We start from the raw sequence: 27,675 nt of genomic DNA on the forward strand, positions 1-27,675 counted from the left end.
TGGGCGGGCCTCAATTGGCCCGCCCACTCAAAATGGCGGCGGGCCCTGTTTCGGTGGCGGGCGTCTGCTGTCTGCCCGCCGCCAAGCCGGTGGGGCCCGCACGCCATCCGAGAGCAAAATTCTGCCCAATGTTTCAAATCCATATGACTCTTAGCCACATCAATTATGTCCATCTTTAGCCTTGTTGCATTCAATTAAAATAATCACATTTGGTATTGTCTACCAGCTAATAAGCTTTTTCTTAAAGTGTGGGTCCAACTCCCTCAAAATTGGACCTGGGAAAATCAGAAAAAAAAGTTTTAAAATTAACATTTATGAAACCAAATAATGATTCCTACTCCTCCTCCACCCGACAGCCCTCCAACCAACACCCCTCTAACGTCCTCCCCACGCCACATACCATCATAAATTCTCCAAACGCCCCTCAACCCCAATCTACCCTCTCTCCATTCACCCCACCTCCCCAACACCACCTATCCCCACTACCCAGCCCTGCTCCCCCCCCACCCACCAACTTCCCCAGCAATAGCCCAGCAATGAATGAAATTGACCTGGCAAACTGGCTTCATTCCTCCTTCTCTGGACTGCCTTCAATGCCAGTATATCTTTCCTTAGATTAGGGTACCAAAACTGTTCACAATATCTAGGTGTGGCCTAACTAGTGCCTTGTAAAGTTTTAGCAAGACTCCCCTATTTTTATATTCCATTCCCTTTGAAATAAAAATCAACATTCCATTTGCCTTCCCTATTACCTGCTGAACTTGTATGTTAGCTTTCTGGGATTCATGCACGAGGACTCCCAAATCCCTATATGATGCAGCTTTCTGCAGTCTTTCTCCATTTAAATAATATTCAGCTCCTCTATTCTTCCTGCCAAAGTGCATAATCTCGCATTATATTCCATTCACCAAGTTTTTGCCCACTCACTTAACTTGCCTATATCCCTCAGTAGACTCTTTGTGTCATCCTCACCACTTGCCTTCCCACCTATTTTTTGTGTCATCCACAAACTTGGTGATAGTAGATTCACTTCCCTCATCTAAGTCATTAATATGTATTGTAAATAATTGTGGCCCCAGCACTGATCGCTGTGGCACTCTGCTAGTTACAGGTTGCCATCCTGAAAATGTCCCCTTATCCCAATTCTTTTCTTCTATTAATTAGCCAATCCTCTAACCATGCTAATATACCACCTCATCTACTGGTTCCCTTTTATCTAACCTACTTATTACCACCTTAAAGAATTCTAATAAATTTCAGGCATAATTTCCCCTTCATGAAGCCTTGTTGACTCTGCTTGATTATGTTATGCATGTCTAAATGCTCTGCTATTACATCCTTTATGATAGACTCCAACATTTTCCTAATGACAGATGTTAAGCTAAGTGGCCTATGGTTACCTGTTTTTTGTTTCCCTCCCTTTTTGAATAAGGGTGTTATATTGGCCGTTCTCCAATCCTCTGGGACTTTTCCAGAATCTAAGGATTTTTGGAAGATTACTACCAATGCATCCACCATCTCTGTAGCTACTTCCTTCAATATCCTAGGATGCAACCCATCAGGCCCAGGAGACTTATCGACCTTTAGCCTCATTAGTTTCCCAAATACTTTTTCCCCTTGATTATTTAGTATTTTTGGAAGTATTTATTCAATTCCTCTGCCATTCCCTGGTTCCCCATTATTATTTCCATAGCCTCATTCTCTAATGGGCCTATGTTCACTTTGGCCTCTCTCTTCCTTTTTATATATTTAAAGAAGCTCTTACTGTCTTTTTATATTACTTGCTAGTTTACCCTCAAAGCTTCTTTTCTCCCTCTTTTTTTTTTTGGTCATCTTTTGTTGCTTTTTAAAACTTTCTCAATCCTCTGACTTACCAATAATTTTTGCCTCATTGTATGTTTTTTCTTTCAATTTGATATTAACCTTAACTTCCTTGGTTAACCATGGGTGGTTTATCCTCTTCCTAGAATCCTTCTCGCTCACTGGGATACATCTTTGTTGTGAGTCTTGAACTATTTTCTGAAATGTCTACCATTGTTCATCAACCGTCTTTTCTGCTAAACTCCTGACATTGCAACCTTGGATCTTTATTGGCAATATCTGGAAGTGAGGTGGTGTGCTGGTAAGCGGTTTCCTCCAAATCATTTCTAGAGGATTGTTGTCCATTTTGACTGAATTTCTTACTAAACAGATGTGTGTCGAATCTGCTGATTTCAAAATCGAGTGCTAGAGTCTTTCATTCAGTGCTTGAGTAGTTTCCATGGGCAGGTGATTGACTCTTCGACTTTTGGTTTGCTATCCTGCAGGAGGCACCCTTCAAGACCTTTCTGTGAGGCATTTACTTCTATCATAGCCACTTTCTGTGGGTCATAGCACTGTAGGCAAGATTTGACTGAGAGTGCTGGCTTTTGTGCTTTAAAAGCATGTTGATGGTTACATTGCTAGAGGAACAGTGTGCCTTTCTTCAAAAGCCCCCTGAGTAGGGATACCTTTTCTAAGAATTTTGGGATGTATGCTGCTAGGATTTTGAGTGATCTTGAGCATCTCTGCAGGTCATGCTTATCTTGTAGTGTGCATAGAGTGAATGAACACACCATAGGAACATGTCTCCAATTTTACTTGGATCGGGGCAAGTAATCATGTTGGAATAGATAGACCTGAAAAAAATGATGTGGCCTGGCTTGATGGAACAGCTCTTGCAGTCTTCATCAGAAGTGTTCCTCTTCTGTGTGCCCTATCACAGCGATGTTGTCTGTGATGCGTTTGCAACCTGGGAGATGATCTGTTATTCGGTCCATGTGTTGCTGGAAGATGTCTTGGCTGACTGATGGCCCAAAAGGCAGGTGAAGGAAGTAGTATCTGCCAAAGATAATTGGAATAATTGGCAATCTAGTTGTGCGAGGCCCCTTGGGGATGAGCGCCATAATATGATAGAATTCTTCATCAAGATGGAGAGTAATGTAGTTGATTCTGAGACTTGGGTCCTGAATCTTAATAAAGGAAACTACGATGGTATGAGGCGCGAGTTGGCTGTGATGCATTGGGAAACGTTACTTAAAGGGATGACGTTGGATAGGCAATGGCAAACATTCAAAGAGCGCTTGGGTGAACTGCAACAATTGATTTTTCCTGTCTGGCTCAAAAGTAAAACAGGAAAGATGGCCAAACTATGGCTTACAAGGGAAATTAGAGATAGTATTAGATGCAAGGAAGAGGCATACAAATTGGCCAGAAAAAACAACAGACCTGAGGATTGGGAACACTTTAGAATTCAGCAAAGGAGGACCAAGGGATTGATTAAGAAGGAGAAAATAGAGTACAAGAGTAAGCTTGCAGGGAACATAAAAACTGACTGTAAAAGTTTCTATAGGTATGTGAAGAGAAAAAGATTGATGAAGACAAATGTAGGTCCCTTACAGTCAAAAACAGGGGAATTTAGAATGGGGAACAAAAAAATGGCTAACCAACTAAATGCAGACTTTGGTTCTGTCTTCACAAAGGAGGACACTAATAACATACCAGAAATGTTGGGGAACGCAGGGTTTAGTGAGAGGGAGGAACTGAAAGAAATCAGATTTAGGAGGGAAATGATGTTGGGGAAATTGATGGGATTGAAGGCTGATAAATCCTGGGGCCTGATAATCTACATCCCAGAGTACTTAAGGAAGTGGCCCTAGAAATAGTGGATGCATTGGTGGTCATCTTCCGAGATTCTATAGGCTCTGGAACAGTCCCTACAGATTGGAGGATAGCTAATGTAACCCCACTATTTAAAAAGGGAGGTGGAAAGATAACAGGGAATTATAGACCAGTCAGTCTGACGTCGGTAGTGGGGAAAATTCTAGAGTCCATTATAAAAGGTTTAATAGCTGAGCACGTGGAAAACATTGGCAGAATCGGACAGAGTCAGCATGGATTTATGAAAGGGAAATCATGCTTGACATATCTACTGGAATTTTTCAAGGATGTAACTAGTAGAGTTGATGAGGGGGAGCCAGTGGATGTGGTTTATTTGGACTTTCAGAAGGCTTTCGACAAAGTCCCATGTAAGAGATTGGCGTGTAAAATTAAAGCGCATGGGATTGGGGGTAGTGTATTGAGATGGATAGAAAACTGGTTGGCAGACAGGAATAAATGGGTGTTTTTCCAAATGGCAGGCAGTGTGACTAGTGGGGTACCGGGGATCAGTGCTGGGACCCCAGTTATTCACAATATATAATGATTTAGATGAGGGAATTAAATGTAATATCTCCAAATTTGCAGGTGACACACAGCTGGGTGGGTGGGTGAGCTGTGAGGAGGATACAGAGATGCTTCAGTGTGATTTGGACAAGCTGAGTGAGTGGGAAAATGCATGGCAGATGCAGTATAATGTGGATAAATGTGAATTTATCCACATTGGTAGCAAAAACAGGAAGGCAGATTATTATCTGAATAGCTATAAATTGAGAGAGGGGAATGTGCAACGAGACCTGGGTGTCCTTGTACACCAGTCACTGAAGGTAAGCATGCAGGTGCAGCAGGCGGTAAAGTAGGCAAATGGTATGTTGGCCTTCATAGCCGGAAGATTCGAGTACAGGAACAGGGATGTCTTGCTGCAATTGTATGGCCCTTGGTGAGACCACACCTGGAATATTGTGTGCAGTTTTGGCCTCCTTATCTGAGGAAGGATGTACTTGCTTTAGAGGGAGTGCAGCGAAGATTTACCTGACTGATTCCTGGGATGGCGGGACTGACAGAGATTGAGTCAGTTAGGATTATATTCGCTGGAGTTCAGCAAAATGAGGGGGGATCTCATAGAAACCTACAAAATTCTAACAGGACCGACAAGGTAGATGCAGGAAGGATGTTCCCAATTGGGGGGGGGAGTCCAGAACCAGGGGTCATAGACTGAGGATATTTAGGACTGAGGTGAGGAGAAATTTTTTCACCCAGAGAGTGGTGAACCTGTGGAATTCGTTACAACAGAAAGTGGTTGGGGCCAAAACATTGTATGTTTTCAAGGAGTTAGATATAGCTCTTGGGGTGAAAAGGCTCAAATGGTATGGGGAGAATGCAGAAGCAAGCTATTGAGTTGGATGATCAGCCATGATCATAATGAATGGCAGAGCAGGCTCAAAGGGCCAAATGGCCTACTCCTGCTCCTAGTTTCTGTGTTTCTAAAAAGGGTTCTGAAAGTTGTCAGCTTTTGTGATTCCTCTGACAAGTGTACTGATCAATATCCATTCTTGGCTTTGAGCTTGAAGAAATGCTGGGCTCCCGCAAACATTATGTTGAGTTCTTCCAGGGTTTGTTTTTCTTTAGGCCTTTGTTTAGTCTCCTTGGGTTTAGACACAACAAACCTATCTTGACTGCAGTGGTCAGGAAACTGTGCAAGTCTGTGTGGTGGTGTACTTGGCTAATTATGCCTTTCTTCTTCATGCTGTCAAGCTCAAACCTTAACTTGTCCCATGTACACTTTCATAGTGGGTCAATGATGTTATTGCATCTTCCTTGAGATGAGGGACTGTGTCACCGTGGAAGTTGCCAACTGTGTCAAACCATTCTGGTTACATCCTTTGGAGGTTCTTGACTGACTTTATACCAAAATGCAGTTGTAGATAACAGGGTCAATTGTAACTTCCTCCACCTTGTGGACATCAGTGGGGGAGGGGCAGCTAAAATGAAGGTGGGGTTAGTTGGGATTTACCCACTCACTTCCCACATCTATGTGGCTGAAGGCAATATTAGATTACAGGTGACAAGGATACTTGTCTGAAGAGGATATCATTAGGTGCAGTGTTCTACTTTGACCTGAGCCCTGATTGGACATCCTCTACTCACAGTCCTCCAGGCCTTTTTTGGGCAGAAAGTCGGCAAGTGGCAAGCTCATGAAATTTGCCATTAAAATCAGTTGACTTTCCCTGTTGTCACTCCCAGGTGGGCATGTAGCTTTCTGCATTGAGTTTCTGCCCCAGAGTCAAAATTGTGCTCATCGATTATTCAATTAGCTCTACTGAACAACTACTGAAGTTCATAGGACAGGCAATGTTTTCGATTCTTGCTTGGACAAACGATCTTCAACGTTGTGAAGGCTTCTGCCTTTGCTGCGGAGTCAACTTGTTCAGCCAGACTGTGCGGATTCTCAGTGTGTTATATATTCATCTTCGTCCGATTCTTCTCCTCTGGCCTAGTGTTAGCTCATTATGTGTACAGTGTGGAGATGAGTCCCATCGGCCATTGCCCCTAGGTGGTATATGTCTACAGCTAAGGCACTGTCTGTTCTGGCTTCTCCCTTTATACTCGCTACCGGACTACCTGCAGAACTTAGCCCAGTGTCTTTTGAAACCGCAGACATTGCATGTGTCTCTATAAGTGAGCACTTATGCGACTAATGGGAGAGCCTGCAATTGCCACAAGTCATCTTCTGCTTAGGTGAGTTGCCCCAGATCCCAGACCTTGTAAGCATTATCTTCCTGCTCTGATGGCTTCATACTTCTTTTCATCTTGTAGCACGCTGTCAATTCCATGTCCCTTCAGCTTACCTAGCAAATCCTTCTGGAATTCTTCTATTGGTGTTCAATTGATGACTAATTCCATGATGCACTCAGAGCTCTGCATCTGTGAAGTCGCATTTGTTTCCTTTTTCTCTGCACCTAATAACAAACTCGTCAATGCTCTCATTCATTTTTTGCTCATACCGCATAAGATCTAAATGATAGATTCTGAAGTTTACCTTTTCTTTAAGCTGGTTTGCAGCTTTGACCAGAGCTTTGCAGGATCTTAGCGGTTTTGGAGGTGTTTATCCTACAAAACCCTTCACTGTCCATGGTGATTTTAATTTTGATTACTTGCTTTTCTACATCAGCAACCTCATTACCTTTGCCTGAACTACTTAAACTCATCTGGTATATCGCAGATCTTTTGATTTATTTCTGGGTACCTGGTCACCATTGTCTCTGTCTCCTACCGCTGCTTGTTCTAAGGAGTGAATTTTGATGGTGAAGTGGTAGCTGACCACAATGGCCTCAGAGCTGAACTGGAGCCTCTCCCTGAGCTGTGCACCTGTAGTGTGGGCCTCAAGATTAAGGAGATCCGAAGACCTCTGATGCTGGGTACAATTACAGGTGTGCAGGTGTGGCAACGATGTAGGTAAAAATCCGCATCTAAATACACAATTGCTATCCACGTTTTACTGGCTAATGTTGCTGCTGCATTTACTGTGTTTGATTGGGGCAAAGAGCCAGAGTGCATTCAGCTCGCCTATAATTTTTTTTTTGTTACGTTGGGAGAACTTTGATCAGATTGTGCCACTTGCTTCTTGTTAGGCTGCCAATCTTCCACCGCTGCCACCATGTTGTATTATGTGTGCTTAGATCAATGCAAACTCAGTCGCAGATTTTGCATAGACATTGTACTTGGTGCTTTATTGAAAAACTATTCTTACATGTGATCCTAGGTGGGCATCATAGTGACACCACATGGGTGATTGCATCATTTCCAGTCATGACGCATACATATGCATAAGCCCGCATTCAAATACCTTCACCTGCCTGCACCATCACTCATATACAGCACAAAAGGAGGCCATTCGGTGCATCATGCCTCTTTGGTAGAGTTATCATTTAACCCCTCTCTTTTCCCATAGCTTTGTAATTTTTTCCCCCTTTAGTTTATCCAATTCCCTTTTGAATGGTCCTATTGTATCTGTTTCCACCATGCTTTCAAGTAATGCATTCCAGATCACAATTTGCTGTGTAAAGGTTTCCTCATGCTGCTTCTGGTTCTTTTATCTTAAATCTGTGTCCTTTGGTTACCGATTCTTCTGCCACTGAATACAGTTTCTCCATCTTTACTCTAGCAAGACCATTCATGATTTTGAACACCTCAATCAATCCTTGTCTTCCTCTGCTCTAAAAACTATCCCAACTTCTCCCATCACTAATTCAAGCCCCTTATTCCTTGTACCATTCCAACAAATCTCTTCTACACCTTTCCAAGGCCTTAATATCCTTCCTAAAGTGTGGTGTCCAGAACTGAACAAATAATCCAGCTGAGCCCTAACAGTGTTTTATAAAGGTTTTGCATAATATCCTTGCTTTTGTGTTTTATTTCTCTGTTAATAAGGCCAAGGACCTCATATGTTTCTTTTAACTGTGTTCTCAATTTGTTCTGAAACTCTCATATATTTGTGCACATGCCCCAGGTCTCTCTGTTCATTTTAAATTGTACCATTTAGTTCCTATTCCCTCTCCTCATTCTTCCTACCAAATGCATAGCTTCACTCTTCCCTGCATTAAATGTCATTCATCATGTGTTTGGCCATTGTCCCAGTTTATATCCCCCTGAAGTCTGTTACTATCCACCTCATTGATTACTGCATTTTCAAGGTTTATGTCATTTGCATGCAAACTTTGTAATTATTCCCTATGTATTAAGTCCACATCACCAATATGTATCAAAAAGAGCAATGGCCTAAATAATGACCTCTGGGGAGCACTACTGTGTACTCCCCTCCAGTCGGAAAACAACTCCCTGCCTTCTGCCCATTAGCCAATTTTGTAACCATGCTGTCCCATCAATCCTAGGGCCTTTAATTTTGCTATCAAGTTTATGATGTACTTTTTCAAACGCATTTTGAAAGTCCATGTAATATAAACTGCACTACCATCACTAACCCTGTACTTCATCAAAGAATTTGATTAATTTAATCAAACATAATTTTCCCTTAAAATCTGTCCTGACCTTCATTTATTAGTCCATATTTTTGAAGATGTGAAATAATTTAGCGCTGGATTATTGTCTGATAATTTCCCCACTCACTGTCATTGTAGTAGGCTGGTAGTTGCCAGGTTTATCCCTCTCCCTTCTGTAAACAAGGGTGTAACATTTGTGGTCTTCCAATCCTCTGGCACCATCCCCATGTCCAAAGAGGACTGGATATTTGTGGCCAGAGCCCCTCCATAACCTATATGCATCTCATCTGTACTGGGTGACTTTTCTACTCTGAGGACTACCAACTCTTTGACTAAAGCTTCATTATTTTGATCCTATCCAATAACACCACTGCTTTTTCCTTTACTGCTACAATAGCAGCATCCTTTTCTCAAGTGAAGACAGATGCAAACAACTCATGCTATGAGCCTCAGTAGTTGTTTAAAGCTAATTGAATAATTGATTAGCACAATTTTGACTCCAGGACAGGAACTCAATGCAGAAAGCTACTTGCCCACCTGGGAGTGACAACAGGGAAAGTCAGCTACTTTTAATGGCAAATTTCATGAGCTTGCCACTTGCCAACTTTCTGCCCAAAAAAGGCCTGGAGGACTGTGAGTAGAGGATGTCCAATCAGGGCTCAGGTCAAAGTGGAAGATTGTGCCCAATGATATCCTCTATAGACAAGTATTTTTGTCAGCTGCAATTCAATATTGCGTTCAGCCACACAGGAGTGGGAAGTGAGTGGGTAAATCCCAACCACCCCCCCCCCACCTTCATTTTAGCTGCCCCTCCCCCACTGATGCCCACAAGATGGAGGAAGTTAAAATTGACCCTGTTATCTACAACTGTGTTTTCATATATGATAAAGACTAACCATCAGTTAAGTTTATGGAAGTTTGCAGAATTGCATAAGGCATCAATGATGTTCAAAAATTTAATATACTACTATGGAAAAAATAATTGGATGGAACCTTCCGTACCCATTGGCATCGGGCATGTTTGGTGGCATGAGTAGGCAATATGGCACAAAAGCCAAAAATTGGTTTCACAACATCGGCTGCTCAGCCCACCAATGGCAGGTTACATTTTCCGCCATCGGATATTATGAACCTCATTGTAATACTCAGCATATCATTATAAAGCTAACCCGCTGGATTCATTCACCACTCCACCCCGCCGCCTGCTGGATCGCCCGCATAATCACGCCGATGTGTTTTCAGCATTCAAAGGGTGTGCACTTGGCGGGCTGCACTTTGAGGGGAACTCGGAGGTGAGTGCACAGTGATGTTGCAGAGCTCTCACGAGGGACGCCTGTTGGACTTCAAGGTTGAGGCACTTTATTGGGGAGGCGGGGAACAGAGGCTATCCCACGGTTGAGGCTACTTTGGGAAGGGGTTGCAAAGGCTGCGCTGCGGTTGAGGTGACTTTGGGGGGAGTTGGGGTTGCGAGGGCTGCCCTGTGGTTGAAGGTACCACCCAAGCATGTACAGGGTAGGGAGGTGTGGGTGAGGGAAGCGGCCACACATTAGTGACACCTTATATAAAAACCATTCCTCTGCAGCTGAGACAGTTCAGGTGCAGCCACGTTGATATGATTGGAGTCGGGCCTGTAGCTCATCTGCCCGTTCAAGCAATACAGAGGCATCAAAGTGCCAACAAGTATTCCAGAGTTTTTCACCCCTCGAGCATAGACTGCAAACTAATGAGCGTTTTAGTGGACTGCAGAAAAGTTGGACGAGTGGGCATGTTGTACAATCTCCTTGCTAAAGCTGGCTGTGGAGCAGTCACTGATGGAAGCGTTCACAGCCCCTTGCAAGGTCAACATGCCGGTTTGGACCAGTCTCCCACATGGTTTAAGCTAACAGGGCAGCTTTGCAGAGCAAGTTAGGAGAATGCCTGAGCTGAGAGGACAGCATGCAGTCCAATAGGCAAAGCTGCCTCCAATCGATCAGGTGGAGTGGGGCGGAAGAAGGTGGTGTTTCAGGCAGCCATGGAGCGCACTAATCTTTGGCCATCCAAGTTGTGGCCAGCACTCTTCAGGATGCGTTAAGGGACCATCAGACTTAGCCAAGAGAGGTTCTTCGTACACCCATGTGAACCCACATGTCTCTCTCTTTCAACCTGCAGGAGGAGTACATCAAGATCATGGAGCCTGGTGAGCTAGCTATATGCCTGATGGCCCACAGAGAGTGAAGGCAATGGAGAAGAGAGTGACTGATGCACCTGGCCGCACAGAGGAAGGAGCAGCACCCTCTAGAAGGGGTGGCGGGGGCTCCCACACATACCACCGAAGTACCACAACGAGCTGTTGCTGGTCGGTGCCTAGCGATACCCAGGGTCTATAGACGCCACCTTCCATTCCTGCAGATGACCGAGAACCAGTGTCGCTGAAAACTGGGCACGCCTAGGTTGGCAACATCTGCCAGCTATGAAGGAATTGGCGCCACGTGAACATGGAGGGCAACCATTGCCAGTGGCCATTAAAGTGGCAGTGGCTTTCGATTCCTACGCCAGTGGCTCCTTTCAGGGCTTCATAAATGATCCCTCTGAGATCTCTCAAGCCTCCACCTACAAATGCATCCATGTGGTCGCGGATGCCACCTCCACAAGGAAGTACAACTTTGTGCATTTCACCCGGGGCCAGGAGAGCCAAGTTGCAAGAGTGATTGGATTTACCCAGACCTCGGGTTTCCCAGAATTGCAGGGTGTAATTGACTGCACTCGTGGCACTCCGATCTCTGTAGCAACTTGTGGTCAACTATGTCAGCCGCAAGGGATTCCATTCAGTGTGCAGCTGGTGCCTGACCACGACAAATGTATCCTGCAGATTTGTGCATGGTTTCCAGGAATGTAGGTTTCCTACATTCTCAGTCGGTCACAGATCCCTAAGGGTCTTCTAGGGTCCACAAAGGCTCCTTGGGGACAAGGGCTACCTGCAGAGGATGTGGCTGATGACACCCGTGCAGCAGCCTCAGATGGCAGCAGAGTGAAGGCATAACATGCTGTAACTCGGATCTTGGTGGAGCAAACTGTCAGGATGCTGAAAATTAGATTCCGGTGCCTGGGACGGTCTGCTGGAGCCCTGCAATATAGTCCACAGAGGGTGTCACGTATCATCATCGCCTGCTACCCCCTTTATAACCTGGTGCTGCAATGGGGAGAGGAACTGGCTGAGGAGGAGATGCAGGAGCTGGAGGTCTCATCCGATGATGATGACGTCAATGGTGATGAGGGTGAGGAGGTCCTCGAAGGACACGGTGATGGCGATGAGGCCCTTGCACAGGCCAGCTGAGGCAGACGCACTCAGGAGGCCCTCGCAGCTGCTAGATTTGTGGAGGAGGATAATGACATGCAGTGAGGAGACACCATACGATCCTCACATTGCATCTATGAAAGTTTGACTCCAGTCTGGCTTATGGCAGCGCGCATGCCCTCTGTGATAATGCTCCTGTCATGGAGACTCTAATAGTCGCTCGATTGTAGGAGAATGATGACATGCAGTGAGGACACTCCATAGATCTTCACATAGCCTCTGAAAATGCCTGACTCCTGTCTGGCCGAGGCCAGCTCCCTTGATCTCTGTGATCAGGGTCATATCATAGAGACGCAGCCATGAAATTTAAAAGCACCTGATCCTTTGTCTGCCTTCAGCACCTGACCCCTTCAGGAGCACAGCATCACTGGTCACAGATGCTAAAGAGATGAAGGCCAGCTCCACCTTAGAGGTGCTGTGAGCACACAGAGAGAATGACGGAACTCTGTGGCGCCTGCCCACTATGTTCTGGCAGCAATGACAAGCACCATCGAGGTGCAGGCATCAGTAATGTGTCCAGGCAGTATGAGGTTGGACCATCACTTTTGTCTGAAGGCTGCACAAAGCACAGGGAAGAGTCCCTGGACTAAGACAGCTGCCTTTATCTTGTGCAGAAAGGTTTCACATCTGAGTGACATGAGCACTGCTCATCAGAACAAGGAGCCATAGGTGCAAAGAGACAAGAGAGTTTATTAACGAAGTGAACATTATGTACAAGCCATACCCAGGCTGAGCAACCCACCATTGCCAAACATTCAGCTGATATGTGTTTACGGCTGGGGAGGTGGTGGCGTAGTGATATTGTCACTGGACTGGTAATCCAGAGACCCAGGCTAATGCTCTGGGGACTTGGGTTTGTATCCCACCATGGTAAATGGTGAAATTTTTTTGGCTTTTTGCAGTTTCTCTTTAAGGGGCTGCTTCTTAATTTTGTTAATTTAGTTTATTTGGTTGACTCAAAGGAGTTACCTCTTCCTGATTGGACACAGGTGTTGAGTAATTGCTGCCTGAGTTGCTACTGTTGCTGGAGCTGGAAGGAGCAGGAGTTGCTGCTTTTCCTGTGAAGCTATTGCTACTGCTTTGGGGTTTTTTGTAGCCCTTCACCTGGAAAAGGAAGACTGCTGCTCATAAGGAGGAGAAAAGGAGTTCAGGGAGTGGACTTTTTCTTTCTGGGGACTCCTATAACCTGCTCCTGCTACACCCTGCTGCAGGGTGGGGCCTTGAGAGGCCTGAAGAGCTTGGGAGTAGGAGCTTGGAGAGAGCCGGAGGCTAGAGGACACGACTCCAGCTGGAGGGGGAGGACTTTTGCTGTGCTGGAGGTGGGTGCCTCGGGGCGAAAAGAACCATAACTGATCGCCTGCAGGGGGAGGGAAGGGAGAGCTGCTTTCTACAAAGGTAGGGCAGTGATTGACTGAGCTTTCAAAGGGGAAAAGAAACCTGCAACCTGCCCTGCCTTCCCTTGCCTCGCCTGGGCTAGCTAGTGCTGCACAGAGCCGACTAAATCCAAGGACATCACCACCTGTTCCTGTACTGTACCTAGGCAGTGCTAGCTGCCCAGGTGAAGACTGCTCCCCCTGCAGCAGAAGGTCGGGAATACACCACCATCCCCCAACCCCCGCACCCACCTCCTCCAGAAACATTGAGGTATCTGCCTGGCTTTGTGTCCCCTCTTGCTCTTCCCTACTCCCACTCCCCTTTGCTTCAGATGTTTTCTTTTGTGTTACCCGTATTGGGTTGGGTGTAGCACTCCCTGATGGCGGCAACTACATCTTCGGGATACCCATGCGGGGGGGTGTTGGCCTCTTTGGTCCCTGCTTCCCCTGCAGCCCCGTCACCTTTTAAATTGCTGACCAGACAACCGTAGGTGAGGTGCTACACCATGACTATTGAGGCCTGCGTGAAGGCAATGGCCAGGATTGTCGGCCCCTCGACCATAGTCTTGGCCTCAAAGATATAGGGAAAGGTCGTGTTGTTTTTGAAGGCCGAGTGGGCAGTGCACCTCACTCTCGAAAAGGGGCTCACAGTGGGTGGGACCTTCCTGGCAGTGGACCCCTTGGAGGCCACCGCCCAGAGACTTATATTATCCAGGCCCTTCGTCCCTGATGAGCTCCTCCTCCCCATCTTTGTCATCCGAGAGAGGTGAGGTCATGGGTGGCGCCGATCCCACTCGGCCTAAAGGACACTAGCCTTCATCATGTGTACTCCTTCCAGTGCCAGGATTTTGTTCGCCTGGCCCAGGTGGAGTGCACGGAGTGGGCTTTGATATAACCTATGAGGGGGCTGCCTATCGTATTTTTTGGTCGACGGATGGTGTGAGGTGCCATGCCTGCAAGGGCGTGGGGCATGTAAGAAACAACTGCCCCGCCTCCCAGACCGCCAATACCATCCAGGCAGCTGCAGCTGGCACTGCCGCATCTCCCCCCCCTGCCACCGCTCCATCTTCCCGCAATGGGAGGACCCGCTGGCAGCCATCACCATCTCGGCTGCTGGTAAGGTGAGTGGTGAGACCCCACATCATAAGAAGGTGTAGAGGAAGACTGCCACCTGGAGGTGCGCTTCTCCCCCCGCCTCCCAAACCTGCCCTGATCCCCAGACCCCTGAAGACACCGCTCAAGGGAGAAAACATTGTTCGGCCCTGGCGACGTGGCAATGCGTGCTCCAAGGCCTGAGAGCCTCGGCACCAAGTGTTGAGCCGAGCGTCGTCCCTGCATGGGTTCCCGGGTCCACTGGCGACTTGGCATGCAACCCCCGAGCCGGTGGTCTGACTAATGAGGTTAAATCTGCCAAAGCCCCAGAGGGTAGAGCGTCCGGGGGTGCCTGAAGGAGGTGGTGCGGGCCTCGCAGATGGAGGTTTCCCCAGCCCCTGGACTACCCTGGAAGGGGCACCACCCCTTGGAGGGGGAGGACCTCACGACTCGTGTTTCCTCCCCTGATGAAAAGGTGGTGGTGTCTCTGCCCCATAAATCCTCACTCTGCCCTCTGCGGGGAGTCCAAATCCCTGACCCCCTTGCTGCAGTCCCTTGAGCAGGGCCCTTTGGGGGTTGGATGAGAGTATTACCCTTGTGGTCGTGCCCCACCCTGACCCACCTTGTACCCCCGAGATGCCATCTGGCCCACCAGGGGCCTGCGGCGCCCCTCATGGCCCCAACCACTGGGCCATCTGGTGGTGGTGGTGAGGAAGGCCTTCCCGTTCCCTCCCAACCTTTAGTGCCGGGCACCTCCATCTGAAGTCCGGAGCTTTTTCTGGACTCACCGGGCGACCCAGTGCCTGAGGGGGAGCGGGGCTGTGAGCCGCCGCCACTCTTTGGCCCATATCCTCAAGATGAGACCAGAAAGGGCCCCTCTGCCCTTGATCCTGGGGATGGGATCAAGGTGGAGGTGGAGCCAACTGGTAGTTCCAAACCAGCCCCCATACTCAATACAGAGGATAAGTTGGAAGGTGGAGCGATGAAATGGAGGAGGATGGGGTTTTGCTGGTGACCACTAGGGATGACTTAGAGTCGTTGTCAGGTGAGGTGGTAGATCCTCTGGTGCCCCCCCCCACCAGTTCTCCCCTCATCTCTTTATGGGATCTCCAGGATTTTCTAGTGAGCAATCGTGGTTGCCAAGACAGGATCCAGTCAGCCTTGGACCAATGACATTCTTTTCCACTTGTGTTCTGGTCCGCCCGTGAGGCCCTCCAGGCCCCTGAGCTGGACCGGAACGCCAAGCGAAGGGCCCATGCGTTTATTGCTGGGCTCCTGAAAGGGAGGAAGGTTTAAAAAAAGTCCTCTCCTCCTTGCACTTTGCACAAGGTGATGGTAGCACTTATTCTGGCAATAGGGACTACCGTAGCTGGTCTAAACATCAACAGCTGTAGGGATGCACAGCGCAGGTTCCAGAACTCCTCAGTCCTCAGGGACGGGAAGTGTGTGGTGTGCTTCCTACAGGAAACCCATACCGTTCCAGGAGATAAAGCTATGTGGCGAGGGGAGGGTCTACATGAGTCACCTAGCCTCCAATTCTGGCGAGGTTGGCTATCTTGTTGGCCCCACATTTTCAGCTGGAGATTTTGAGGGTCAAGGAGCTGGTGCCAGGCCAGTTGCTGCGCCTTATTGGGTGTCTAAGGGATGTGGTGTTTCACTTTGTGAATGTGTACACTCCACTGGGCGTGCAACAGCAAGTGAGCTCCTTTGAGGAAGTGTCCACTTATCTGGGCTCCATCGCATGGGCGAGTGTATTATCCTCAGTGGGGGGGTTAGGGGGGTGATTTCAACTATACCCTTGAGGCTAGAGACCGTCTCAGTGCCTAGCACCACACGCTAGGCATGAGTAAGCTGAGGGACCTGGTCATGTCCTTTGACTTGGTGGACGTCTGGCAGCATCTCCATCCTGAGTCCAGCGTTTTCACTTTCATGTCACCTGGAGTTGAAGCATCCAGACTCAACCGCCTTTCCAAGGCATCCGTGTCCTGAGTTTTGTTGGCTTCTGTGTGGCAGGTGCCATGCTCGGACCAATGTTGGGTGTGGGCGGAACTCATTCTGTTCTTAGATGGGGTACGCATAATGGCACTTTAACAACCTGTTGCTAGCAGGAGGATGAGCGGTTCCTGGACTTGTTCTGTCATTTCTGGGCCAGCTGGAGAAGGAGGCAGGGAAGCTTCCCCTCTTTGAGGCTGTGGAGGGATGTGGGCAAGACCCATGTCCACACCTTCTGTCACGTTTATGCCAAGCGGTTGACAAGGAGACAAAAATCCAGGTCGAGGAATTAAGAAGGAGGTGCTCGACTTGGATGTACGTCTCCATCAGCCCCATGCGGACCCGGTCCTGTGGCTGGTGTATGAAGAGAAGGGCGCGCTGCAGGACCTGCAACTTGTCGGGCCCCGTGGCGCGTACGTGAGGTCGCGGACCCAGTTCCTCCAGAACCTGGATTGCGGCTCCCCCTTCTAATACTCACGGGAAAAAAGGCACGTGATCTGTCAGCAGCTCTCTGCACTGCTGGCTGATGATGGAGCCCTTGTCAGGGCCATTGCCAAAACCTACTATGCTGCGCTGTTCTCTCCGGATCCGTCCAGTGAAGATGCTCACAGAGTTTTGTGGGAGGACCTGCCCGGGTCAGCCCAGAGGGCACTGGAAAGCTGACTCCCCTATAAGAATGGGGGAGCTGACCGGCACCCTCAACAGCCTCTCCAGGAGCAAGTCCCCCGGACCGGACGGGCTGACCGTGGAGGTCGTCAGGGCGTTCTGGGACGTCCAGGGGAATGACTACGCAGGCATCCTGGGAGAGAGTATCACGACCGGGGAGATGCCCCTTTCGTGGTGCAGGGCCGTGATTGCCCTGCTGCCTAAGGGGGATCCCCGCCTGCTTACCAACTGGTGCCCGGTCTCCCTCCTCAGCACGGATTACAAGGTCTTCAATGTCTTCTCACCTTGGCACCTTGCCGGACCACATGATCCACCCTGATCAGTCCTACACCGTCCTGGGCCGTACCATCTTTAATAATGTCCACCTGGTCTGGGACATTATCCACTTCTCCCAGCGGACTGGTCTTTCGAGTACCTCCCTGTCTCTTGACCAGGAGAAAGCATTCGACAGGGTGGATCATGAATATTTATTCGGGACTCTACGAGCATTCGGCTTCAGGACGCATTTCATCGCCCGGATCTGACATCTTTATGCTGCTGCATGTGTCTAGTTAAGGCTAACAGATCCTTGATGGCACCCTTTTGTTTTGGGAGAGGAGTGCGTCAGGGCTGCCCCCTGTCTAACCAATTGTATTCTGTCTATGTGGACCCTTTCCTGCGATTCTTGCAGAGGAGGTTGTCAGAGTTGGTTCTGCGCAGGCATCGAGGTTGTCCTCCCAGGTTATGCCGATGATGTGGACCTCATATTCACCAACCTGGCTGACTTGCGGAGGATGCACATGTGCCAAGAGGTCTACTGTGCCGCATCCTCTGCCAGGATCAACTGGAGCAAGTGTTCTGGACTCCTGGTCGGTGAGTGGCAGATGGATCCCCTACCCAAGGAGCTCAGGCCTTTCACCTGGAGCAAGACCTGTCTCCTCAACCTGGGGGTCCACCTCTGCCCTGCTGAGGAATCCTGGCCGGCAAACTGGCAGATGCTGGAGGCCAAAGTCACCACTCCCCTGTGGTGCTGGACAGGACTGCTCCGAATGCTGCCTTACCGGGGTCGGGTTCTGGCTGGTCACTTTGATCCCTCCTTCAGATTTTGTCATAAAAATCCAGAGGATGTTCGTCGCCTTCTTCTGGGACAAAAAGCTCCACTGGGTCGCTGCTGAAGTTCTGAATCTCCCGCTTAGGAAGTACACTGGTGTGCCTACGCACCCAGGCGGTGACTTTCCGCTTTCAGGCCCTGCAGCGGTACCTTTATGTCAAGGCCCCTCCGAGATGGTGTTCCCTGGCAACGTATTTTTTCCACCAGGTGCACAGCCTGAATTATAACGTGCAGCTCTGTTTATAGACCTGAGGGACCTTTGTGGCTCCTTGCAGGCGTTGCCAATCTTTTACTAAGACCTGATCAAATTCTGGAATATGTTCGCCATCAGGAGTAACGACTATCGTCAGAGAGAAGGCTGTGGCTGCCGGGGGGACCAGGATCGGGCACGTGCTGGGTGGCGGAGGAGTGGGCTGGATGATTCCCCAGGAGTTGGTGAAACGTGCATAGTGGACATCCGACTTGCGGCCAGTGCCATTCAAGACATTAGGACAGTCGTGCTCAACCCCAGCATCACACTAGGACTCGAGGTGGCGCAGGTATATGGTGGTCTTCCTTCTGAGCGTACCCCTGTTCGGACGGAATTCCGCATTGGCCGCAAGCCCCGAAACCTCTGGTGGGAACCGGAGCTGTGCAACCTGAGTCACCTCACGGAAATGCCCTCCTTGCCCTTTAGGATGGCGTGAAGAGGTTTCCTATATGGGCTGCTGCTATACTTCCATGCCCTCACACGCCTCCCTGATACACCCTGGCATGCCTTGTTGCCATCTGGCAGTGGAGGTCCCCAGTGGGTTCTCTCTACACAGGAGTTCTCCCCCTTTCCATCGGGGATCTGAGGTGGAGGGTGTTGCATGCAGCAGCCCCATACAGCCATAGGATGTGTCGGTTCACTGACTCCCAAGATGCCTGTGTCTCTTGCAGCCTTGTGGAGTCCTTGGACCACGCATATGTTAATTGCTGTAGGCTCCACCCCCTTTTTAGTTATTTGAAAAACCTTTTACTGTTGTTTTGTTTGCACTTCGGTCCCACGCTCCTGATCTATGGGCACCTGGTGCAGAGGGGTGCCAGGAGGGAGGAGGACCTCCTCGTGAACCCACTCCTGGGCCTGGTCAAGTTGGCCATTAACAGGTTCAGGCAGCGGGTGATCGAAGGGTCATCCAACCCGGCTGTCTGCCCCTCTTCCACGGCTACAGTCGCAGCCAGGTGTCCCTGGAGAGGGAGCACGCAGTATCTGCCAGCATCATCAAGGCCTTCTGTGCTCGGTGGGCACCATGGGAGCGGGGTGCTTATTAGACCCTTTTGATCATATTTTGATTTAATGTTGGTAAGTTTCCTTTAAATGTTGTCTTTGTATTTGCAGCTTTCCTTTAAAGGGCTGCTTTTACTATATCCCTGATTTTGTTAATTTAGTCTCCGCTCTGGATTAATTGGTTTTGACTCAAAACAGTTGCATCTTCTTAACCTTCCTAACCCTGCTGCTATGTCTTGGTGCTCCCTGGGCATCCACAACAGAGGTGGAAGCAGCCTGCTGACTGCTATGCCCTATCTGTGATGACCTTGATGGGCATTCTCTGCAAGGCTGAGACCTGGAGGGCCCCAGCCTGGTTTTGGAGACCTGCTTTGTGACATTGGCACTCTCCGCGAGCTGTGGAGCTGGAGCTGTGGGGTCACGGGAAGAGGGGATTCGAATGGGCCGGAGTCACCTGGGTGGATTGCCCCAGGGTGTGCACCTGCTGATCCTCCTCCCTATGGATGCCCAAGGAGCCCTGGCTGACTCCTTGAGGAGAAGGGGTAGCTGAGGTGGGATAGAACTGCCCCGCACCCCTCTCGCTTACACACTGTTGGAGGCCAACTATGACGTCAGTAATGGGGTTCAGCTCACGCAGCAGTGCAGGAGTGACGTTCCGGACCAAGATCTCCATGGTAGCCGTCATCTTACCAGTGTTGACCTCGGTGCGTTGGCATGCCGGCGCTGTCACCTCAGCCTGAAGGCTCGTCATCTGACTTGGACTCAGCAAATTTGTGGCCTCCAGCAGTCCTCCCAAGTACCAGACATCTGGGAAATCCCTTCCACTGCCAGCTGTGGACCAGAAAGTGTGATGTGCTCACCAGATTGTGAACTTGAGGCTACTCTAAAGCTAGGTCCCACTGTGGTGTGTGTCTCTGCGCTGCTGGAGGGTGGGGGTGAGCTCTGTAATGGGACTTCATGGAGGGTGCCCTCAGATTCCTCTTCAGAGGTTTCTTTGGGGCTTGCTTGGAGGCCTTGGGTCATGGACTCCGTTAGCTGTTTCCCAGATGTGCCTGCGAAAGCAAGGAGAGATAATTAGTGCATGGCAGTGGCCTGTGAAACAGGACACATCACTCACAACATAGTTATCTGATGGATGTTGCTCTGCCGGATCCTCACTTGGTAGAGCAGTACAGGAACGGTTCAGATGCTCGCCAGCCAGCTGGATGGCTCTGTTTTCAAAGTCCGTGAGGATTTCATCCTCCACCGGTAAGTGACCCCCCCCCGCCCAAGTCTTGTGTGCCAGCTGTCCTACGTAAATAGAGGTGGAAAGAGTGTAAGCGGGATGCCTGTCAGACCAGATGATTAGTATGCCTGGCATGTGTGGGTGGTGAGTGGCCCCGTGGATGGGATGAGGACTATGACAGTGTGAATGAGACAGTGAATGATGATGTCCCTTGAAATGGCAGTGAGCGAGGGCTCTGTGGATGTGTGATGGGTTTATGAGTGTGAGAGTTGAAAATGGGGAGAAGAATGACTTACTCTGGTGGAACGGAGGACATCATTAATCCTCTTATCACACTGGGTGGCTGTCCTCTTTTGCAAGACGTGTTTGCTGAGCACCACTGCCACTGCCTCCCGAGCCGGATGAGTGAGGTGGTTGCCCGTCCTGCGGCCAGAGTGGGGACACCATGGCGAGCCAAAAGGTGCTCAAGGGATGCATCATTGAACTGTGGGAGCTGCAGTCTTTTTACCTTTCAGAACCATGGCTTCTTTGCAGCAATCGTGGGCTGGAAGCACTGAGAGGCATGTGCATGGATGTACTTTAAATATGGCGCCTGGCGTGATGAAGTGGCGAGGTGATGGTGTGACAGTCGAATGAGAGCCCGCCGCCATGGAAGCAGCCTGTTTCCTGGAAATGCATAATTAACGTAGCAGGTTTGGGACAATACGGCATGAAAAGCTGCCATTGTGGCTGATGGGTAAAACATTGTTTTACCCATTCTCAATAGTTGCACATGTAAGAACTTTAATATAGAATCATACATCACAGAAGTAGGCCATTCGGCCCATCATGTGTCAGTTCTTTGAAAGAGTTATCCAATTAGTTCCCTCTTCGTGCTCTTCCCCACCACCTTCCAGACTTTCCTTTTTCCAAGTGTTTATTCAATTTCCTTTTAAAATTTACCATCGAATCTGCTTCTGCCACCCTTTCAGGCATTGCATTCTAAATGTTTTGAGCCCAAACACCTCTATCTTAAAAAAAATGTTCTCCTCATTGCCCCTCTATCTTTTGCCAGTAATGGAAGGACTGTTATTAGTAAGACTTTAGTTGGTTGGATCTGTCTCTCTGCTTTCTTATTCCATTGCAGTTTGGATTTTGAAATTCTGCTGCAGTATACTGGGGTAGAGATGGTGGGCTTCCATCTGAATATTGCACTAAATATTTCCTTTTTTTCCCATAGCTTCTGATATTAGTGTCAAACATCTCAGTCTCTCTCCCATTCAGCAGCTTGGAATAAAGACAGTTGTCAGGTATTTTGCACTTTATATACATGTTTTAAACTGTGTGTTTAACTTTTCTCAAAGCAGCAGGTCTGTGGATGAAATGGAGAAGTATTTAGACTTCCTAACTCTGAGTTCAGACAAGTGCAGAAAACTCTTGGTAAATTGTAAAATGTTGAATTCCTTTAGGGTCTGTTGATGTATTTTATTTTACATTAGGTGGCACTAATGCCATTACAAAAGTGTAAATTTTTCAAAAGTAACCATGTTTAAAGCTAGTACTTTTAATCTTTTTTTAAACAATATTCTAGTTGTATATCTGTTTCATAATATTACACATTGACAGGTCAATAAAATTAGTACCATACCTTGACTATAGCTAATCAGTTGTATAGCAAAACAAATAAAACTACAGTAAATTTTGTGTCATCCGGCCCTCTGCCAAGCAGAATTCTCAACTAATCAGAATTTCTGGTGTTTCCCTATTACGAATCATCACTTTACCAAGGAAACAATTACAAAATTATCTGTACTCCATACCTGTGTACTGTATTATTTTATACTTTAATTTATGGTTTAATGTACTGTTAAAGATTAGAAGTAAAAATAATATCATTCTTTACTTCCTGTGTACTTGCATATTAGTCCATGCTACAGTAAATAGAACTCTCCATTAACCAGCATTTTTGATTATCTGGCACCACTCATTCCCAGCGCATAGCGGATAATAAAGACGTTACTGTAGTACAATTTGGTAGGTGTTCTTAACCAATATATTCAAATAGCAAAAAATATACGAATACACAAGTCTTATTTCTTTAGGATGCTGATAAAATAGTCTAACAACTATGTTTCAAAATCTCTCTCTATTTCAGATATGGCAGGTTCCTTGGTTTACTAAAGGATGATTCTGATCAGGAGCTTGCAATTTTGCTAATGCGTTGTGAAAGATTTATGAAACAGCAGCAAACTACCATAAGCTCCTCACTTTGTATCCTTCTGCAGTTTGATACTTTGTCTTGTGAATACTTACTGCTTTTGCAGAGCTATATTCTTGTTTTTATTACTGTGAATTACATGTACTGTACAGATTTGATTACTTTGGATTCCCAAAACTCTGCCTTTATGTCTTAGATCCCACTTCAAATCCAAGCCAAGTTATTTGTTTTTTTCATTATTATTAATTTCTATTTTGATGTTTCTTAATTAGAATAGTCCCAAGAATATAACTCAACCAGTGATTTTTTTTTTATTATGTGGTCCCAAGGAGTAGAGAGTAGTGTAGGTTTGTTTAGAGGAATAATGATCAGGAATTCATTATTTTTTTTTCACTCTGTATATGTTGTGCTGTGTACCAAATGAAATTCTATCATCAGACAGTGTATTCTAGATCACAACAACTCACCAGATCTACAATTCACTTCATACTGCACCGCGTTCTCTATAAAGTATTAGGCTTACAGCTCACCAACATGTGTTTCATTGCAACTACAATAACCTAGTGCACAAAAAGTGCTCGGTGGAAAGCATTTTAAAATTAAAGTTTAACATCAAGTTTTCTGGCTGGACTTTGAACATGATTTTGTTGACAGATGCCATTTGCAAAGTTGTTTTGCTGTCATTTGTGGTATTTTGAACTCATAGTGGCAAATGACAAAACTGAGAATCCTAGAAACCTAAAATAAGAGCTAGAGAAACCTTGTATGCCTGTCAATATCTGAAAAGAGAAATGATGGATTAGCATTTCAGGTGAAGATCATCTTATCTAAATGCCAGTTCTGACAAATGGCCTCTCAACAAAAAGGTAACTTTTTGCAGATGCTGATCAACCTGCTATTTTCAATAACTTACATAGTGCCAGTATTGTAACAAACCATCCCAAAGCACTTCATATGATCTTTATATAACAATATTTGCCACTGATCCACGTAAAAAATTAACAAAAGCTTGGTCAAAGAGGTAGATTTTTTTATCATGTCTTCTGGTTCTCGTAAGTTAGAAATAATCATGCTTTAGACTCAAAATGCTGGAACTTCACTGAGTATATTTCTTTCATCCCTCCATATTGCTGCTGGACTGGTACATTGTTATTCGACATGTGACTATGGTGCAGCAGTAAAATGTGGCATCCTGGGATATATTCACATAACAATTAGTTACTAGCTCTATACGAAGGGTATAACAATATAACATCCCTCTTTAATAAATATGTAATGCCTCCATGTCAGTGTTCCAATTGTTAACATTTTTTCTAAACTAAAGAAGATTAGCAATTGAATTTTTAAAATAAAATGAGCACCTTAAGAGTCTCTTATGGCTTGTTTTCCGGTTCAAAGATATCCACGGTATCACTTGGGTTGTGCCTCCGTTTCATTTTCACAATATTCATTCAATTTTTCACCCTTTCTCTGGCACCTAACTCAGGTTGATATTTCAATCTAATTCAGTGTCATATTTGTTTAAAATGTTTGTGTTTTTACTCACCGACAACCAGAGCGACCAACTCTTCGGGGAATAAAATAAAGGACACTTTGGCATGGGGGTCTATACAGGGTGGGTGGAGGTGCTGCTATCCAGACTGTGAGAGCAGGACGCAGTGAGGAATGGTCGGCAAGCCTGTGGGAGCTGTGGGGGGAGTTGGTGTGGCTAGGGAGCCATTGGGAGGGGTTGTCAAGACTGTTGGGGGGTGGGGTGTGTTTCAAAATGTGGGAGCGGGACACCAGTAAGAAAGTACATTTTGCATGCGCAGTGCATTGTGCGCATGCATAAGAATCTCAAATGTGAAATATGGGACAAACGCCATCCTAGCAGCAAACAACTCGGGGCACTGGACAAATGCTTCAAATATGGGATGGTCTCATGAAATCCAGGACCAGCTGCAGAAACCCTGCTGCCACCATGTTGTGTCTTCTGGTTCCCATATGTTATAAATAATCACACTTTAGACTTAAAATGCTGGAACTTCATTGAGTGTATTTCTTGCATTTCTCCATATGGCTGTTAAACCGGTACATTGTTAGTCAACACGTGACTGCAATACATGCTGCTGCCGCTGTGCATTTGTGGTGGAGGGAGTAAATACTTAAGGTGGTGAATGGGTTGCCAAACAAGCAGGCTGCTTTGTCCTGGGTGGTGTCGAGCTTCATGAGTGTTGTTGGAGCTGATCTCATCCACGCTAGTGGAGAGTATTCTATCACACTTCCAACTTGTGCCTTGTAGATGGTGGACAGGATTTGGGAAGTCAGGAGATGAGTTACTTGCCACAGAATTCCCAGCCTCTGACCTACCCTTGTAGCCACAGTATTTATATGGCTGGTCGCATTCAGTTTCTGGTCAGTGGAACCCCCAGGATGTTGATAGTGGGGATTCAGCAATGGTAGTGGCAAACCCACTGTCTACAAACCCTTCCATCACTTTTTTTATTCATTCATGGGATGTGGGTGTCACTGGCTAGGCCAGCATTTATTGCCCATCGCTAATTGCTCTTGAGAAGGTGGTGGTGAACTGCCGCTTCGAACCACTGCAGTCCATGTAGTGTCGGTACACCCACAGTTAGGAAGAGAGTACCAGGTGTGTGGCTTGGAGGGGAACTTCCAGGTGGTGGTGTTCCCATGCATCTGCTGCCCTTGACCTTCTGGATAGTAGCTGCCGTGGGTTTGGAAAGTGCTGTCTAAGAAGACTTGGTGAGGATCGCGAGTAGACCGATGGGGCAGTAATTACCCAAGTTGGATTTGTCCTTTCTTTTGTCTACAGGGCATACCTGGGCAATTTTCCACACTGTTGGGTAGGTGCCAGTATTGTAGCTGTACTTGTAGCAGCTTGGCTAGGGACACAGCTAGTTCTGGAACTCAAGTCTTCAGTACTATTGCCCAAATGTTGTCAGGACCTATAGCCTTTGTAGTATCTAGTGCCTTTAGCTGTTTCGTGATATCATGTGGACTGATTTTATTTGGCTGAAGACTGGCATCTGTGAGGATGGGAATATTTGTGGAGCCTCCTCCTCCACATAGTTGTTTAATTGTTCACCATCATTCATGACTGGATGTGACAGGATTGCTGAGCTTAGATCTGATTGTGGGATCACTTAGGTCTGTCTATGGCATGCTGCTTCTGCTGTTTGGCACACAAGTAATCTTGTGTTGTATCTTCACCAAGTTGACACCTCATTTTTGACACCTTATCATTGACCAAGCTTTTGGTCATCTGACCCAGTATCTCCTTATGTTGTTCCATGTCACATTTTGTAATGCTCCTGTGAAGCCTTGGGATGTTTCAGTACATTAAATGTGCTATATAAATATAAGTTGCTGTTGCTGTTTTGATCAAATCACAGTCAAATCAGCTGCAGCATCTTCAAATATTCTTATAATAATATTCTTAAAGTTACAATTTGCCTCAAACAGAAAATAATATGTAGGTTCAGCGTTAAAAAACCTGTTTCACAAACTGACTGTTATTACCAGAAATGATATCTTTTGCATAGGTCATTCATCCAAAATCCCTTTGTTTTGCAAAATTTTCACATTAAGTGCATTATGCTAGTTACAAAGAAGAAATACTTGATATAAAGGGCGTGGTGCCATGTTTTTCACATTTTTGACACCTACTGAGTCATGGAACAAGCTTCACGAATGAAATAAGTATGCCATATTACTTAGCAGTACGCTGCTATGTTACAAGCACAGTATGAATTTGACTTTTTTGTACCCAATTTATGATGTGACTTTATGGCCATGTCAGTTGCAATACACAAAATTACTTCTACCTCCAAAGGGACTTCAGTCGTTTTACTTATAACTTTCAAAAATCCATACTATATCAGAATCTAATACACCAAACCGAAATAATTTTTATTGAGAATGTAATGTTGCTTTAATTTTACTGGCATTTTCTTTTTAAAATGATTATCAAGGCTCTTTTTTGTATTATGTTCGCTAAACGATTTAAGAATTATAGTCAAGCGATCTGCTGGCAGGCCTCTACTTGTGATGTTCTTAGTTAACAGGTGCACATGAGCAACCAGGAATATTTGTGTCTCATTATTCATCCTCACTGTAGGAAAATACTTGGGCTCCATAAATTGACCAGTGAAGAGATCACAGGTTGGAACCTATACTTTACCAGTTCATTACATAGTGTGCTGGTTCTCCAGCAAGCTGAGAAACTGCAATAACCTCATTGTAACAGAGGGCAGAATTTTCTGTGCACACTGGCATTGGGCAGGCGTGAGCAGACAATATGGCAGGAAGGTCAAAAACTGATTTCATGGCGTCGTGAAAACATTTTGCAATCGTCAGCTCCGCCCATCAATGGTGGGTTGCGTTTCCTGCCGCTGCACTTTGTGAACTTCATTGTCATACATCTGTATATCATAAGCCCAGCTTTCCAGAATCATTCCCCCCACGCTGGATCACCTGAGCAATCATGCCGACGAGTGTCATAACAGTATTTCTAAGACGTGCACGTGGCAAGCTGCACTTCGAGGGGAAGTTGGAGGTGAGTGTACAGTAACGTTGCACAGTGCTTGCAAAGGTCCTGAGTTGGACCTCAAGGTTGAGGCATTGCGCATTCAGGCAAGGGCACAGGCAAATCACGTTTTACCTGCTTGCTGACAGTGCGGTGCCAGGCCAAGTGCTGCACTGCAGATAAGGCGAGTTGGGTGCAGGGAGAACAAGGGCTGCACTGTGTTTGAGGGAAAAGCTGCTGCCAGTTGGTCAGAT

General features: G+C 46.9%; 1 protein-coding gene across 10 annotated transcripts in view; it reads left to right on the top strand.

The window, feature by feature from the left end:
* The window catches only part of tbc1d32 (TBC1 domain family, member 32), a 418,366-nt gene that overhangs the window by 319,432 nt on the left and 71,259 nt on the right, over positions 1-27,675 (top strand). For 6 of the 10 annotated variants that reach the window (XR_005942968.1, XM_041187465.1, XM_041187463.1 and 3 more), the window contains 2 exons: positions 21,916-21,985; positions 22,831-22,946. The exons of 2 other annotated variants lie outside the window; for them this stretch is intronic. Coding sequence is in view for 5 of the 8 variants with exons in the window: in XM_041187465.1 (XP_041043399.1) it covers positions 21,916-21,985; positions 22,831-22,946 (186 nt within the window). In the remaining 3 variants the exon portion in view is untranslated. The remainder of the gene's footprint in view (positions 1-21,915; positions 21,986-22,830; positions 22,947-27,675) is intronic. 2 more of the 10 variants (XR_005942970.1, XR_005942969.1) reach the window with 1 other exon arrangement.

The sequence above is a fragment of the Carcharodon carcharias genome, chromosome 5, assembly GCF_017639515.1.
Source record: "Carcharodon carcharias isolate sCarCar2 chromosome 5, sCarCar2.pri, whole genome shotgun sequence".
NCBI classification, from domain to species: domain Eukaryota; kingdom Metazoa; phylum Chordata; class Chondrichthyes; order Lamniformes; family Lamnidae; genus Carcharodon; species Carcharodon carcharias.